The sequence below is a fragment of the Crotalus tigris genome, unplaced genomic scaffold, assembly GCF_016545835.1.
Source record: "Crotalus tigris isolate CLP2741 ecotype Arizona unplaced genomic scaffold, ASM1654583v1 scf7180000017741.1442986301:2390832, whole genome shotgun sequence".
Classification (NCBI taxonomy): domain Eukaryota; kingdom Metazoa; phylum Chordata; class Lepidosauria; order Squamata; family Viperidae; genus Crotalus; species Crotalus tigris.
In genome coordinates, this window is record NW_024096608.1 from 449,372 (window position 1) to 464,008 (window position 14,637).

Here is a 14,637-nt window from a genome sequence, read left to right on the forward strand (position 1 = left end):
AGATTTCTTTCCTGGATTTAACACCTAGAAATTTGCCGGTCTGAATCATCTGGAAGAACTGTGGAGTGGGGTTGCTTAGGGACACTTTAAACATCGATTTATAAGGGAATCCCTCAGATCCTGTCTATCATGCCTGCTATCAATTTCTCTTAATAAAAGTTCCTGTTGAAAGAGATCGTTTCCAAGAGTTCTGCTTTCTTAAGATGTGGATTGAAGTGGTTCCTTACATCTATCTAGCCTAGCATTCTCCTCCCACAGTGGCCATTCATTAGGAAGCCCATACCTGGGGTGCTGAATTTGCCTAAGTTAATCAACCTTCTCTTTCATAAAGATTAAATGCTGCAGCTAGATCTGGCATTCAGACCTAAAGTTACTTCTGTTTTCCATAGATTTTGGACATGCCACTACCAATCTTCTAATCTCCCTAACCTGAAGGCTACAGCATAACTTGGGCGTTTGAAGGGCCCTTGGCTTCTTTATAGGCAGAACTAAGATTCACAGAGAAACTGCAAGGTTGATGTCCTCACCGAGGTCAGAGTTTCTACTTCTGGCATTGCCAGGTGGCTCAGAGGGAGAATGCCTCAAGGTCTTACCCCTTCCAGGCCAGGGCTACGACTTCTCTAAAGGACATGAAAGTCCATTCCTCATAGCATGTAGTCCTTTTAGTTACTCTGTCATGGAAATTCAGGATGTTTTAGATTGAGGTTTCTTGCATTGATTGGGGATTGCAGTAAATTAGCTATAAGGCCTTGGCACATTGACATACATTTTTAAAGCGTGATAATGCTGCCTTTGAAAAGGTTGCAGAGAAGTATGAGTAAGACCTATCGTAGAGACACATTGTATTTTAAATGCCAAATATTTGTAGCACCGAGGGGGGAAAAATGTTTGTGTTTTAATTCTTGACCATAATAACACTGGGATAGGGCAGTCCATTTATCTAGGTCCCTAAAGTAGAGAATGATCCACGGCCTGGCTCAAAATGAGTTAGAACAGATGAGCACACTGGAGGTTATTGCCTCTCCTTTCCCCAAGTTCTGGAATTCCATGGGACGGGAGAAATATAATTCTATATAAACCAATTCAGTGATGCTTTGGAGCTCTGCGGTTGACTGTAGGTTGGGAAAGTTTGCTTTCCAGCACTCTTGAAGGAAACCCCTTCCCTTAGCATCTTTGCAAATCAACCTTGCCTGTAATTGAGAGGATGTGCTTTCCCCAGAATGAAGGCCCCTTTGAGAACAGCAGGGGAGAGGTAATTCCCAGTTTCCCTTCTAGATCGCTCTCTTCCTCTTCCCCCCCATTTTGCTCTCTTAAGTACTGCCTGGTGTTCTCACCATCTGCACCACATCAGTATTGTGTTGCCTTTTTCTTTACAGTTCATAGAGGGAATCCTGGTGGAAGTTCACAGACTGGGGACGCCCTTGGAAAAGCTTTGGCCTCAGTAAGTAATTGTATGTGGAACAATCCTAGGAAGGATCCAAACTCCATATACAAATTCTTGCCCTTCGGATTGCCTCAAGTAGATGTCAGTGAGCAAATGCAGAATGCATCTAGAGGTGTCTGTGGTCAGGCAACCCCAGTGTGGCTTGGATTTGAGAGTGGCATTTACTTGAATTTGTGATTGACGTTCTATAGTTCATTCACACCTAAAGCTCCAGTCAGGCACATTATATGCAGGCACGGCAGCAAAACTTGTCTTCTTGTAAGAGAAAGGTTGCTAGTTAAGATTATGGAGCAGTTGGGCTGTCATCTTCCCCCGATAGGCAGAGGTGCGTGTGGACAGAGGGGAATGCACACACACAGCAACAGAAAACAAGATGCAAGACCCAAAGCAAAAGACAAATTGATTAAATAATTATGTGCTATATATTTCCAAAGACTGGGGAGCTCTCCTATTCAGGGTTGTTTCTTTAATGCCATTTATATTTTAAGCCATGACCCTTGAAATATTCCACTTTAGATCTACAACTGGGGGCAGCTAATAAAATGTAGTAGTGTAGCACCCAGGAAATCTGTTTATTGTCCAGAGGTTAAGAAATAAATTCATCTTGAGAAATAAATTCTGTAATTAACTGCATGGCAAAGACGAGTGATGCATTACCTTGCCTGAAACAGCTTTGCCCTAAAGTTTCCTCACCAGAGCTTCCTCCTGGGGTGGGCTTCCTCCACAAAGGAGGAGTTGGTTTCATTAGAAGGTCTGTATGACAAAGAAATGGGAGGGAGATTGGTAACTTTGGATGCAGCCACAGTTTGCTAAGAGTCTAGTACAAATGTGTACAGTTGGGGGCTGAAGAGAGGAGTTTAGTGTGTGCTGGAAACCAAGCAGTTTGCATAACCAGAAGATAAGGAAGCCCTTCACCTTTTTGGTGCTGCTTGACATGAGTCAGCAAATCAGTTCACAAATATTCCATCGTGGCTGATTGCCAGCCTCTCAGCCCTTGCTACAGCCCAGCAATCCTGGGCTTTCCCTCACCTGGAGATGTGTATTCATTGCCCTCTGCTCCTCTTGAGGAAGGAAGCATGCGAATGAAGGAATCCCCATACTTAGTTCTTTAGCCTTTAACCTGTCTGATGAAGCAATAAAACCATCCTGAAATTGCAAAGTTGCTGCCTTTCTTTCCCTTTTAAATGTTGTCATTAATAGCAGAAACAAGATTGTGTCTGATGTAGTGCTTTTAAAAAAAATAACAGGATGCAACATTTGTTTCTGAATCTAAATATCAAATTCCTTACAAAATACTGCATGGTTAAAAAAGAAAGGTCAGATAATACGTTTGCAAAGATCCTTTTGTTTTAGATTTAAGCCTGGATAATTGCAATCTTAATCTTAGAGCTGGAAAGAAAGAATTGTACATGAAAATATTTACCCAAAGCTCTCAAAGCCCAATGGATTATACATGGGCTTGAATAATGAACTAGTGTAGATAGATAGCAAAGAAAATCTGGGCATATCTACCATATCTAATGTGCCTCTCTGAACATTTGCCAAACAATAACCCCTAAGATGGTGCCCATAGGGGGTTACGTGGTTACATCTGGTTTATGTCAGTGTTTAATGCCAAATGAAAACATTTGGTTTTTAATTTTAAAAAAATCAAATCAGAAGGTTTTCTTTAATGTTGTTGATTATATCAAATCTCTTTGTCCAGACCTACATTCCTATTTCCAGTTCAGAGAAAGCAGCTTGTACAGTTTGAATAGCTCAGGGCTCATAGTCTCTAAACAGAAGAGAGGGAAACATTGGAGAAGTTGACTTTTCCAAGTGATCCTTGAATGGCTTTGTTGCTTGAGGCTGGGGATCCCAACAGGATGACATGGGCATTTTCAGTCCCTACGTTAACAGCTCAGAGCCTGCAGCTGCAGTCTTGGTAACTTTCCCTTTGTTAGGTGATTGGATGCACAGACGTATCCTGGTGGTGTTCAAAATTCTCATATTTTGTTCCTAGTCAGGTGTGCATTTAAGGTAAACAGTAGCATTGAGAACGATTATATAAGAACAATAGGAACTGTATTGGGGAAAGAATCACAGAGAATTACAGTTATTGATAGAATGGAATATTTGTCCCTCAGGGTTGAACTATGGAGTCCTTGGTGCTCTCTGAGCTTGGTTGTTTTCTTGCAGGAGTTTCATTATCTAACTAGGTAACATCAGTCTCAGAAGGAAGTGGGGTCTACTCTCATTTTATATTCTACTGGCAGGTCAATTACAGATACATTAATAAAATTTTCAGAGTTACCAAGCTGAATATTTCTAAGCATTTCCTTTTCTTCAATTGTTGTTCAGCTGATTTTTTTTTTAACGTGTAGATGTCAGCATATCAAATGGTTCAAATGGCTACATTTATATTGTGACATTTCTTTTTTTTTTTTTCAGATTTATTCTCCTGACCACAGTAGCAGTAGCTTTCCTTCAAATCCTTCAACACCTGTTGGATCACCATCATCTCTCACAAGTACTATCCATCTCCTCTTCCCCCTACCTCCACTTCCTTTTTCAAAATCTTGTAAGAACTGGTTTTCTAGCATAGAGATATGCTCTGGCATTTGTGCTGTTTTGTTGGATCTCTGTTCTCTAGTATACCTCAAAGAGCTGCTGAGGATGTGCAGAAAACCTATGAATGCCCCTTTGTCCAAAATTTGTTATGTAATGTAAGATGCTCCCATTCAGCATATTGGGAACCAGTCATTACTTTTCTGGGATGGTTATCTCTACCCCCCACTTCCAGTTGTCAGTCAGTATTCTGTGCTTGGTCCTTAGTGGGTTCCACAAAGAAACACAATCCAAACTGCATATAAAAATAATAGAAAGCTCTTTATAAATCAGAAGATGTTGGCAGCAGTAAGATGTGTTTATCCTGCATGTGCCATGCTTCAGCAATGTTGATTTTGACAGATGCTGATCAGTGGTCAAGAACTGGAGGACAAGCCCCTTCATCTCCAAGCTATGAAAATTCTTTACATTCATTGGTAAGAATTGCTGAGCAACTCTGGCCAAGAAATGGCTTGCTGGCTTTATTGAAACAAATCTTTAATTTAAACATTCATTTCCTCTAACAGAACCAAGATACTTGTTTTTGTGTAGGTTGCCTTTCAAAACCATTTTCTCAGGAAAACTTGCAGTTCATTAAAGTCATTAATTTAGCAATAATAAAAACTGCAACATCAAAATGAGTTTTATCTTTGGGAGCTTCCTGCATTGAGTTGAAAATAGTATAATTCTGCTTGCCATTTACATTACTACATCAGCATCTCTTTTGTTCAAGGACCGTCGGCCTCAAAGGATATTGCAGGATTTAAAAATATGCCAAAAGGCAATTGGTGTAACTCAAGAAAGGAGGCACCATGTGGGGCTCTTCAGCACAGAAAAATTAAGGATAAAGAGAACCCACTGTGTGTATAGAGTGAAGGGGATGCATGGTATCCAGTCATGTGACCATCAGCATGAAAGGAGTTTAGGGGGATGAATCTGAACCCGTTGCTCCCGATTGCTGCCTCGGGGTTCTTTGGACTTAGCTGTGGAAGGGGCATGGGGGGGGGAGGAAAGAGTGGTCTGCTTCCCGGATTCCCACTAAATATTTGGTGTGCATCTGTGGAGGAGAGATGATGATAGGAATTACTGTAGAAAGCTGTCAATCCCGTCTAGAAGCAGAAGAGAAAAATAATGTGTACATATTGATGAAGCATTTTGCATCTTTAAGATCTCCCAAGGTAACATTTTTCTCATGCAGCTAACAAATACAGTAATTTGCCTATTGCCTTCCATCACGAATGTACAAAAGCAATCTATAGAGATTGCTTTAGTGCACAGTATTTTATCCCCTTATTTTTGAGTTTAATTAAACCTTTGTGAAATTAACTTAACTAACAACTGAGGCCGACCTGCATACCAGCTATTTACCTCACCTCTTTATCGTTACTTAACTTGTGCTTTGCTTCTTGTTCTGTCTTGACTTTGCCAGAAAAATCGAGTTGAGCAACAACTTCATGAGCATTTGCAAGATGCTATGTCCTTCTTAAAGGATGTCTGTGAGGTACTATTTCTGTTTAGAGGGTGCCTTTTGGAGGGTTTTGGGGTTTTTTTTGTTAACTCTACTTAACAGATTTTTACAAGTAACAGCCCACCCCATTTACTATGGCACAGCTGATGCATCTCTTCCTTCCATCAGTTTGTCTTTTCAACTTGTAGAAAGGCTATAAATGTGAATGCTCTTTTGCATACTTTATTTGAACAATCAATAAATATATACCAAGATAAATGCTGGCATGAAATCAGGAAAATGTGATTCAAGAGCTCAAACCTGAAAGCAAACTGCTCTATCTCAACCCCCCCTCCCCTCACTTCTTTCTTTTAAGTTTATTCCAGAATACCAAACAAGATTAGTTTTGTAGTTCAACTCTCTTTTGTTTTGAAGCCAGAAGTGTTACCCTCTCACATAGTTGCTGGTTCACTTCTGGCTGTTTTCAAAGTCCTTTTGATACCACCAGATTTCCCTGGCTGCCTTTCCCACTTCCCATTGTAGAATGCTTGAAAATAGAATGGAATAAACCGCTCTGTGACATAAATGACCTTCCTGCACCCCTCAATCCCAACAGCAGTCCCGGATGGAAGATCGCCTGGACAGACTCGATGACGCCATCCACGTGCTGAGAAACCATGCCGTGGGGCCTTCGATGAGCCTGACAGGGGCCCACGGAGAGATGGAGGGCTTATTGCGGCTATCCCACAATGGGCCCATTAGCACTTTGAGTGCCACTTACGGCACATCCAGCCTCGTCATAGCCAGTAGACAAGCCTCGATGGTGAGCTTCTGATCTTTCCTTATTAGGCAGACCCACTCTTTTCCAAATTGGTGCATGGATGTCTGAGGCCGATCAGTTACAGTTATTATTCAGGTGCCAAATTGATCAAGACATGGAGGGGGGGGGGAGTTGACAAGAATAAGTGTAGAGAAGGGCAGATCTGAAATGGTTGGCCGAGTGAACAGACCACAGACCAGGGGTATCCTTATTTATTTATTTATTTATTTATTTATTTATAGCTCACCTTTCCAAGCACGCAAGCCAAGGGATCTCTGGGCACCGGTACCCCCTATGGGAAACTGCATGCCTGCAACCCCATAGCAGCTGGGCATTTTATAATGAAGGCAGGATTCCAACTCCTCAATCCATTAGCAGCTGTTTGATTACTGAAGGGGATAGAATACAGCAGTCATTTTGTACAACAAAATTCCATTCATATTAATTGTGTTAAGCAATGGTTTATTCATTTATTTTACTATAGAAAAAAACTGTGATGAAGCAGACAACTTAATGCATCACATGCACAGATGTTGAAAGCTTTCCTTGAGGGGAAGGGCAGAATTCACAGATCAGATTCGCATACAGAACAAGGTCTATTCTAATCAGCTGGATGATTTTTGGTATATTTTCTTTCTGAAGTCCATTTCCCTGCAGATATTCTGAGTCTTTGTGCTCAACCCTGAATACATTTTCTTTCTTTTGAAGGAATCTTGGGGCATGCTGAAACTAGCTGGTTGCAGATTTGTATAGGTGAAACTGCCTAGTCATCAAGTTAAGGATGGGGGCAGGGGTCAGCAGAGGGCATAAGCTGCAAGCCTAATACTGTTTCAGACATGTAGTTTATTGCTCTTTAAAACTATTTAAAGCATAATGTATCTTTAGCCTGGTCTCTATGGTCTAATGCCAGTGTTAAATTATGCTTCATTTTAGCTTTTATCTAAGTTTGGAAAGTGTGACTTTATAAAATAAATACTCATCTGGGGAGGTAGTGCTTATATAAAAACTACTGGTAAAACCTGATATCTTGATCATCAGAGGAGCCAGTGAAAAAGAGCCACTAGAATGGCAACACCACCACCCCCATCCCTCCTCTCAGCGTTTTCATCCTGGCAAGCAGGCGGCCTGCTAGGCCTCAGACCTAAGCAAGCCAGGCGGGGGATTGGCAAGTACCAGCCAAAGCCAAAGAAGCACCCTTCCTTCCCTGGTTTTGGTCCAGTCGACAACTCTGGGCCCTGTGAGACGCCTGGAAGAGGGCAGGTCCCTCTGCTTGGTTCTTACACACTCTCATGCCCTGTTCCAGTCTTCATACTGTGCTTTGCACAATCCCAGTTTTCTCTTCCTTCCCAAATATCAGCAACAAGAGTGCCCATCTTGCTTCTGCTGGGAGGCCAGCTCCTGCAGAAAGTGTGGGTGGTGACTCCCGCGGAGTAGAGTCCCTCAGCAAGCCCCTCCACTTGCTCACTGAGTTCCAACATGGCATATGTGATTTCTGCTGTAGGATTGCAAACAGCACAATGGCAAAAATTTCCCAGGTTAATTGGAGTTTGCTGACCTCATTCCAGGCTGAAGGGTAATCTGTGTCTGTGCTTTCTTTGTCTAGGAAGATGGTGTCAGCCTCAGTAACAACCATTCAGGGTTGTGCAACACGGTTCCTGCCCAGAGTACAGAACTACACTATAAAACCCAAGAAAGCTATAGAGGTGAGTCACATTTCAATTTCTTCACTCAGGAAATTTAGTGGGAAATGAGTAATGACCGTAAGCCCTTTTTACAGATCTGCAGGGTTCCTCTCCTCTGTCTGTCTGTCTGTCTGTCTCTCTCTCTCTCTCTCTCTCTCTCTCTCTGCCTCTACCTCTGCCTCTCTCTTGGCACTGAGTGTGCATAGAGCCTTCCCTTCAGATATAGAACTCTCTGGGGTTCTATATCCAGAAGTTTCTCATCAAACCATACTCATCTGGACATTCTATAGAAAGCTTGTACCCACTTCTGCAACAAGTTTCAAATTGTAACTCTTCAAATATGCCCTTGAACTATTTCATAGGAACTGCCACTTTCTCTTTGCTCTTGATTTTGCCTGCCATCCATTAAGAGGACAGTCACAGCTTCTCTCTTCTAAAGGGGTGGGTGAGGGTTATGGTTTTTTATCCTTTTATTTTGTTTTTTTTATTGTTTGTAAAACACGGCCGACAGAAGGGAGACTTCAGAGAGGAGTACATGAAAGGTGATGGGCCCTATTGTTATGGTTAATCCTTTTGGTGATATCCACATTCAGTCCCTTTGAAGTTGTAAGGAAGGAAGTGAGAGCCATAAAACCCCTTTGCTCATCTCCCTTCCCCTTCATAGTATGACAGAATCCAGAGAGGGCAGAAATGGGGTTTTCCATAGTCGATAAGTAGAGATGAAATATAATTGGATTCTGACATCCTGCCCCCTTAAAAATAAGATAGATCCACCTGAAAACAAAACAGGTATAAAAGTTGGTCTGGCTTATTAGGATACTCTGTGTGAAACTTCTTTAATAGCTTCGGGCTCTGACATGACATTTATGGACCCACTCATTTTGTGAGGCAGGGAGGTGTTTCCATGCTACTAGATACTGAGTTGCTCCATGATATCTCCTAGAATCTAGGATTTCCTTTATCTCAAAGTGTTATTCGCCCTCCACCATGATTGGAGGTGGGGGGGGGGATTTTTGGCCATAACGATGACTGATGCTCTCTTTTCAGCAAGCTGCAATGAAAAATTGGGGGTATTTGCCTGAGATTTTTGAGTAATTCTAATTCTACTGTTACTGGGTTTATGATTCTTTTAATTGGAAAAGGCCCTATATATTTTGGTCCAAGTTTTTTACAGGGTTGTAGGGACTTTAGGTATTTTGTAGATAAGTACACCATTTCTCCTATAATGAATAGTGTAGGCTCCACCCTTTTTTTATCGATATGCCTGCCTAGCTTCATCTAGTGCTTTTCTAACTATTGGCCAGGTGTTTTATAATTGTTCCATCCATTCTTTCAGTGATAGGATCGCCGGTTCGTTTGGGGTTAATTCTGGCATGGGGTTGAAACTTTGACCGGTGGCTATTTGAAAAGGAGTGTAACCTGTGCTGGAGTGGACTGCATTATTGTAAGCCACTTCTGCAAAAGGGAGTAGGTCCGTCCAATTGGACTGTTGGAAATCAATAAAGCATCTTAAATATTGCTCAAGTACTGAGTGAACCCATTCTGTTTGTCCATCTCCTTGTGGATGATGGCTAGATGTCAGTCCCTGAATGATCCCTAAGAGGGATAAAAATTCCTTCCAAAATGCAGACGTAAATTGCACTCCCCTATCAGAGATGATGCGTTGGGGTGCCCCATGCAATCTGTAAATATCCTGGACGAAAAGTTTTGCTAAGGCTTTTGCAGTGAGAATCTTTTGGCAAGGGATAAAGTGTGCCTGTTTGAAAAACAAGTCTGTGACCGTACAGACCACAGTATTCCCATTGCTTTCTGGTAATTCCACTATAAAATCCATGGCTATTTCCCTCTAGGGGGCTGAGGGATTTGCCACTGTTTGTAACAGTCCGGGCGATTTCCCTTGCAAGCTCTTTGCAGTTGCACACTTTGGGCAGCTGGCCACGTAACTTTCTATGTCCTTTTTTATGGATGGCCACCAAAATTGCCGTTTAATTTAGTGTAATGTTTTTACAAATCCAAAATGCCCTGCTGATTTTGTGTTGTGGCAAAGCTGCATGAATGGGTTGTTGGTATATATAACTTTTCCCCTACCCAAGGTAGCCTGTCTATCATGGTGCACACGTGTTTATTTTTCTGGAACCATCTGTTTTCAAACTTTTCTGGAATTCAATTCCGGTTTGGCTGCCCAGCTATGGTTTTAATTTAGCTTGGGCTCTGGTGGTTACTGGCGCTGCCAGTTGTGATTCTACCATCATCGGTTTAGAGTCGCTGGCTCGCGTGCTGTTATATTGGGGCATGCGAGACAGTGCATCTGCCAGGAAGTTCTTTTCCCCCGGCAAATGCTTGAGCGTAAATTGGAACTGGTGAAAATGCTGGGACCAGCAGGCTTGCTTGGGTTTGAGCTTCCTGGGTGTTTTCAGGGCTTCCAAATTTTTGTGGTCTGTCCACACCTAGAAAGGGATTTTGTTGCCTTCAAGGAACTGGCGCCATGTGAGTAATGACCAACGTATCCCGTATGCCTCTTTCTCCCACACGGGCCAACGCTGTTCTGTTTCTGTGAGTTTCTTGGATGTATACGCACAGGGTTGCAATATCCCTTCATTGTTTTCTTGTAATAGTACAGCCCCCACTGCCACATCACTTGCATCCACCTGTATTACGAAGGGCTTATCCATGTCTAGATGCCTCAGTACTGGTTTGACAGAAAAAAGTCTCTTTAATCTCTCAAATGTTGCGTGGCACTCCATTGTCCATGTTAGTGGCTGGCTAGGTTTTACTGAGGATGCTCCCTTCGTTTTTAGTAAGTTTGTGAGGGGCAGGGCTATCTGGGCAAATGAGGGGATGAATTGGCGGTAAAAGTTTGCGAAGCCCAGGAAACTTTGCAGTTGCTTTCTTGTGCGGGGTGGTGCCCATTCTAATACTGCTCTGACCTTCTCTGGGTCCATTTCAATGCCCTGTGGGGATATGCGATAACCCAGGTAGTCTATTCTTTTCTGGTGGAATTTGCATTTCGGTAATTTGTTATACAGGTGGGCAGCTCACAGTTTCTTTAAAACCGCTCTGACTAGGTTGACATGTTTCTCTTTGGACAATAATAATAATAATAAAGTTGGAAGGGACCTTGGAGGTCATCGAGTCCAACCCCCTGCTCAGACAGGAAACTCTACATCATTTTGGACAGATGGCTGTCCAGTCTCTTCTTAAAAACTTCCAGTGTTGGAGCATTGGTTAATTGTTCTAACTGTCAGGAAGTTTCTCCTTATTTCTAGGTTGCTTCTCTCCTTGATTAGTTTCCATCCATTGCTTCTTGTCCTGCCCTCAGGCGCTTTGGAGAATAGCTTGACTCCGTCTTCTTTGTGGCAGCCCCTGAGATATTGGAACACTGCTATCATGTCCCCCCGTCCTTCTCTTCGTTAAACTAGACATACCCAATTCCAGCAACAGTTCCTCATATGTTTTAGCCTCCAGTCCCCTAATTATCTTTGTTGCTCTTCTCTGTACTCTTTCTAGAGACTCAGCATCTTTTTTACATCGTGGTGACCAAAACTGGATGCAGTATTCCAAGTGTGGCCTTACCAAGGCACTGTAAAGTGGTATTAATACTTCACGTGATCTCACGTGATGAAATATAATTGGATTCTGACACCCAGAGTCACTGAGAGTGACTGGGCACCCATATAAATCTTACCAATAAATAAAATAGGCTATGTTGCTCTTTATTGGGTTTCCTTGCAGGGCTGCCTGCTGGGTTGCCAACCCCATCGGTAGCCCTAGGTCCGCTGCAGATCAAGTTAGAGCACAAGGAGAAGGAGGACAATGCACAGGAACCCGCGTCCTCCGATGACATGAAATCTGATGACGAGTCCTCCCAGAAGGATATCAAAACCTCCTCCAGAGGCAGGATGAGGTATGTTGGCTTCTTTCCTCCTATCCCAGAAATCAAGGGGTCTGTCTGAATCAGAATGAGCAGAAGAGGTAGAGGGGGTTACCCTTGGGGTTGAGGTTTGGGCATCAGGCTGGAAAGTGGCCATTTTCTGGATCTAGGCAGATTGTCGGGATGGAATGATGGTCAGGTTTCCTTCTTAAGTTTAGTGGAAGTAGTCCTTGGATTACAATGACATTAGGGACTGGAATTGCTGTTGTTAAATTATGAGGTGGTCATAAAAGATGACATCACGTGACCGCATCACTTAGTGACAGCAATCCCGGTGGCTATTGTAACCCCAAGACATGCAAGTTGTTAAATGGGTAGAGGCAGGAGTCTCAAGTAACGAGCAATGGGGGTGGAGGGGATGCTGGTAGGGAGAGGTCAGGGGAGAGCTGGTATGCATGCAGTGGGTTGCTACGGTGGGAGAAAAAACAGAAGAGACTAGAGCTATTTGCGATCTTACCTGCTTTGCTTGAGAGAAGCGATCTTATGACCGCAGCTCCCTTCAGGGCCCAGATCACAATCATGGGACGTCTGTATTGGCCAGACCTACGCTGGTTGTACATCCATCTTTTTAATGCCACCATAACTTTGAACAATTGCTGATTGAATGGATGTAAGATGAGGATTGCCCAGTCTACTGTCACTTCTGAAAGCTCCTGGACCATCTGATCCAGATCAGAAGGGCTTGTGTGTGATTACCTGGCTGTACTTGCTGTCCAAACAAAGCAGCACATTGCTAAATCTTAAAAAGTTTGGCTTACACGGTTGACTACTAGTAAAGGGCAAGAGTTTATCATATTATCAGTGAACGATAGTGGCCAGATATCTCCCCCGTATAACCAGGCAGGCTGTGAATTTGTGCCCATTCTTGTGAGAAGCAGAGCAGGCACAGCAACCCCTTGGAGACTAAAAGCATAGTGTTTGTTGCAGAAAATGCACCCCCAGTGGCTTTTCTGCAGATCTAAGCATGAAATTGTTTACTGCTTCAAAAAAAATCCAGCCGGTCATAGGCAAGGCGATAATCTGTGCGAATGTGGAAGAACAAAATTTTCTCTCAATGCCTTTCCTGTCTTTGTTTCAAAAGCAGCATGAACGAAGATGAAGAACTAAACCCAGAGCAGAAGCTGGAGCGGGAGCGGGAGCGGCGGATGGCCAACAATGCCCGGGAGCGCTTGCGTGTCCGGGACATCAACGAAGCTTTCAAGGAGCTGGGCCGGATGTGCCAGCTGCACCTAAAGAGTGAAAAGCCCCAGACCAAACTGCTGATCCTTCACCAGGCCGTGGCTGTCATCCTCAGCCTGGAGCAGCAGGTCCGAGGTGAGCTGGGGCTGGAGGTTTCTATTGCCCCTGAAGGCAAGTACTGTCTGCGCTCCATCGCAGGCTAAAAGCTGGGGGGGGGGGGCAGGCTGGGAGTTATTTCTGTGGAAAAGAGGAAAAGAGAACTTTGCCCAACCAGAGCCGTCTCGCCTTCCTCTCATTCTCTTTTCCTCTATTAACTTGTTTTCTTCACATCATAATTTGCCATCTTTTAGGGCTAGTTTACTTCAGGGTTGTCAGTGCATAGATCTTTGCCTACCTTTAGCATCTGGATGTGCGAAGCCCAGCCCTCCTGCACACAACAATTAGGGTTGTCTTCAGACTGGCCAAGCCTGACCTCCATGGGCCTGCATGGTTCCATCATGGAATTGTGTGATGGTCCTCCTGATGGTGGAAAACAGCACTAGGATTTTCTGGAATTTAAGCAAGTTGCTTCCTTTCTACAGCCTTGAGTTTGGCAGCCTCAGATTCAGCAATTATGCTTTCATAGATTTTTTCTCCAAGATTTTTAACACTACAACTGTTTTTCCAAATGTTCCATCACACTGTCCAATATTGCCTATATTTGAAAATAGAAACATAAAGGGGAGAAGGGATGAAGTTGAACATTCATTTATTTTTGGGGTTATTTTATAGTCACAGGAAAAAACAATCTAGAATTTAGCTTTGCATTTACTGTCTTTTGGGATGCCATGCCAGCCTTTGTCAGGCATCTTCACACGTCTCTGCGTTACCTCCAGAGCCTTGTGTTGTAAACAGGCACTTTTTTAAAAATCATATTTTGTCTAGTCCATTATTTTGATTCTTACATGATTTTCCTGATTTCAATAGCTTCAACTGAAAATAAAGTTAATCTGTAGTAACAAATCCATATTTTGTCCATTTCAGATTTGAACAATCCTTTCTAGAGGTCAAGTTATAAAATTATTTATACTCTCCTCCTTTGGTGGAACTGAAATGACAGTTGACTTCCAATAGGCAAGCTTTTTTATTCCAGAAATGACACAGCTGACATCAAAATCACCTACTTCCTACTCAAAGGGGTGTTTCTTCTTTCTTCCGGGGAACCAGCTGGATCAGCTGTGGTGCTTTCTCAGCTGAGCATTTCCAGGATGTATATATAAATGAGATGCTGATGGTATCAGCAGTAGTATCCACTCAGGGATCTGAAGCACTGGCATCTCACTCATTTCATCACTTCTGCTAACAGTAGGGACCTAATTTTATTCTGTTTCCCTGCCTCAGGGATCTTGTAAAGACATAAGAATTGTGAACTGTCTATGGAAAAAGACGGCCAGTTTTTCAGAGCCTTTCTCTTGGAGGATTGGGTGTGACAGCTTGTATCCCGAACCCTCAAATCCTTGCTTAATCTGAGACTGTCTGGGTTTGCATCAGTCACCTTCCCTTGCTTGA

At 43.0% G+C, this 14,637-nt stretch overlaps 1 protein-coding gene across 5 annotated transcripts in view; it reads left to right on the forward strand.

The window, feature by feature from the left end:
* TCF12 (transcription factor 12) overlaps positions 1 to 14,637 on the forward strand; it is a 111,142-nt gene that overhangs the window by 93,896 nt on the left and 2,609 nt on the right. For 3 of the 5 annotated variants that reach the window (XM_039339968.1, XM_039339969.1, XM_039339970.1), the window contains exons 12-19: positions 1,377 to 1,441; positions 3,875 to 4,004; positions 4,394 to 4,467; positions 5,460 to 5,531; positions 6,094 to 6,300; positions 7,901 to 8,000; positions 11,712 to 11,883; positions 12,992 to 13,224. In XM_039339968.1, coding sequence (XP_039195902.1) covers positions 1,377 to 1,441; positions 3,875 to 4,004; positions 4,394 to 4,467; positions 5,460 to 5,531; positions 6,094 to 6,300; positions 7,901 to 8,000; positions 11,712 to 11,883; positions 12,992 to 13,224 — 1,053 coding nt within the window. The remainder of the gene's footprint in view (positions 1 to 1,376; positions 1,442 to 3,874; positions 4,005 to 4,393; positions 4,468 to 5,459; positions 5,532 to 6,093; positions 6,301 to 7,900; positions 8,001 to 11,711; positions 11,884 to 12,991; positions 13,225 to 14,637) is intronic. The other 2 variants (XM_039339971.1, XM_039339973.1) reach the window with 2 other exon arrangements.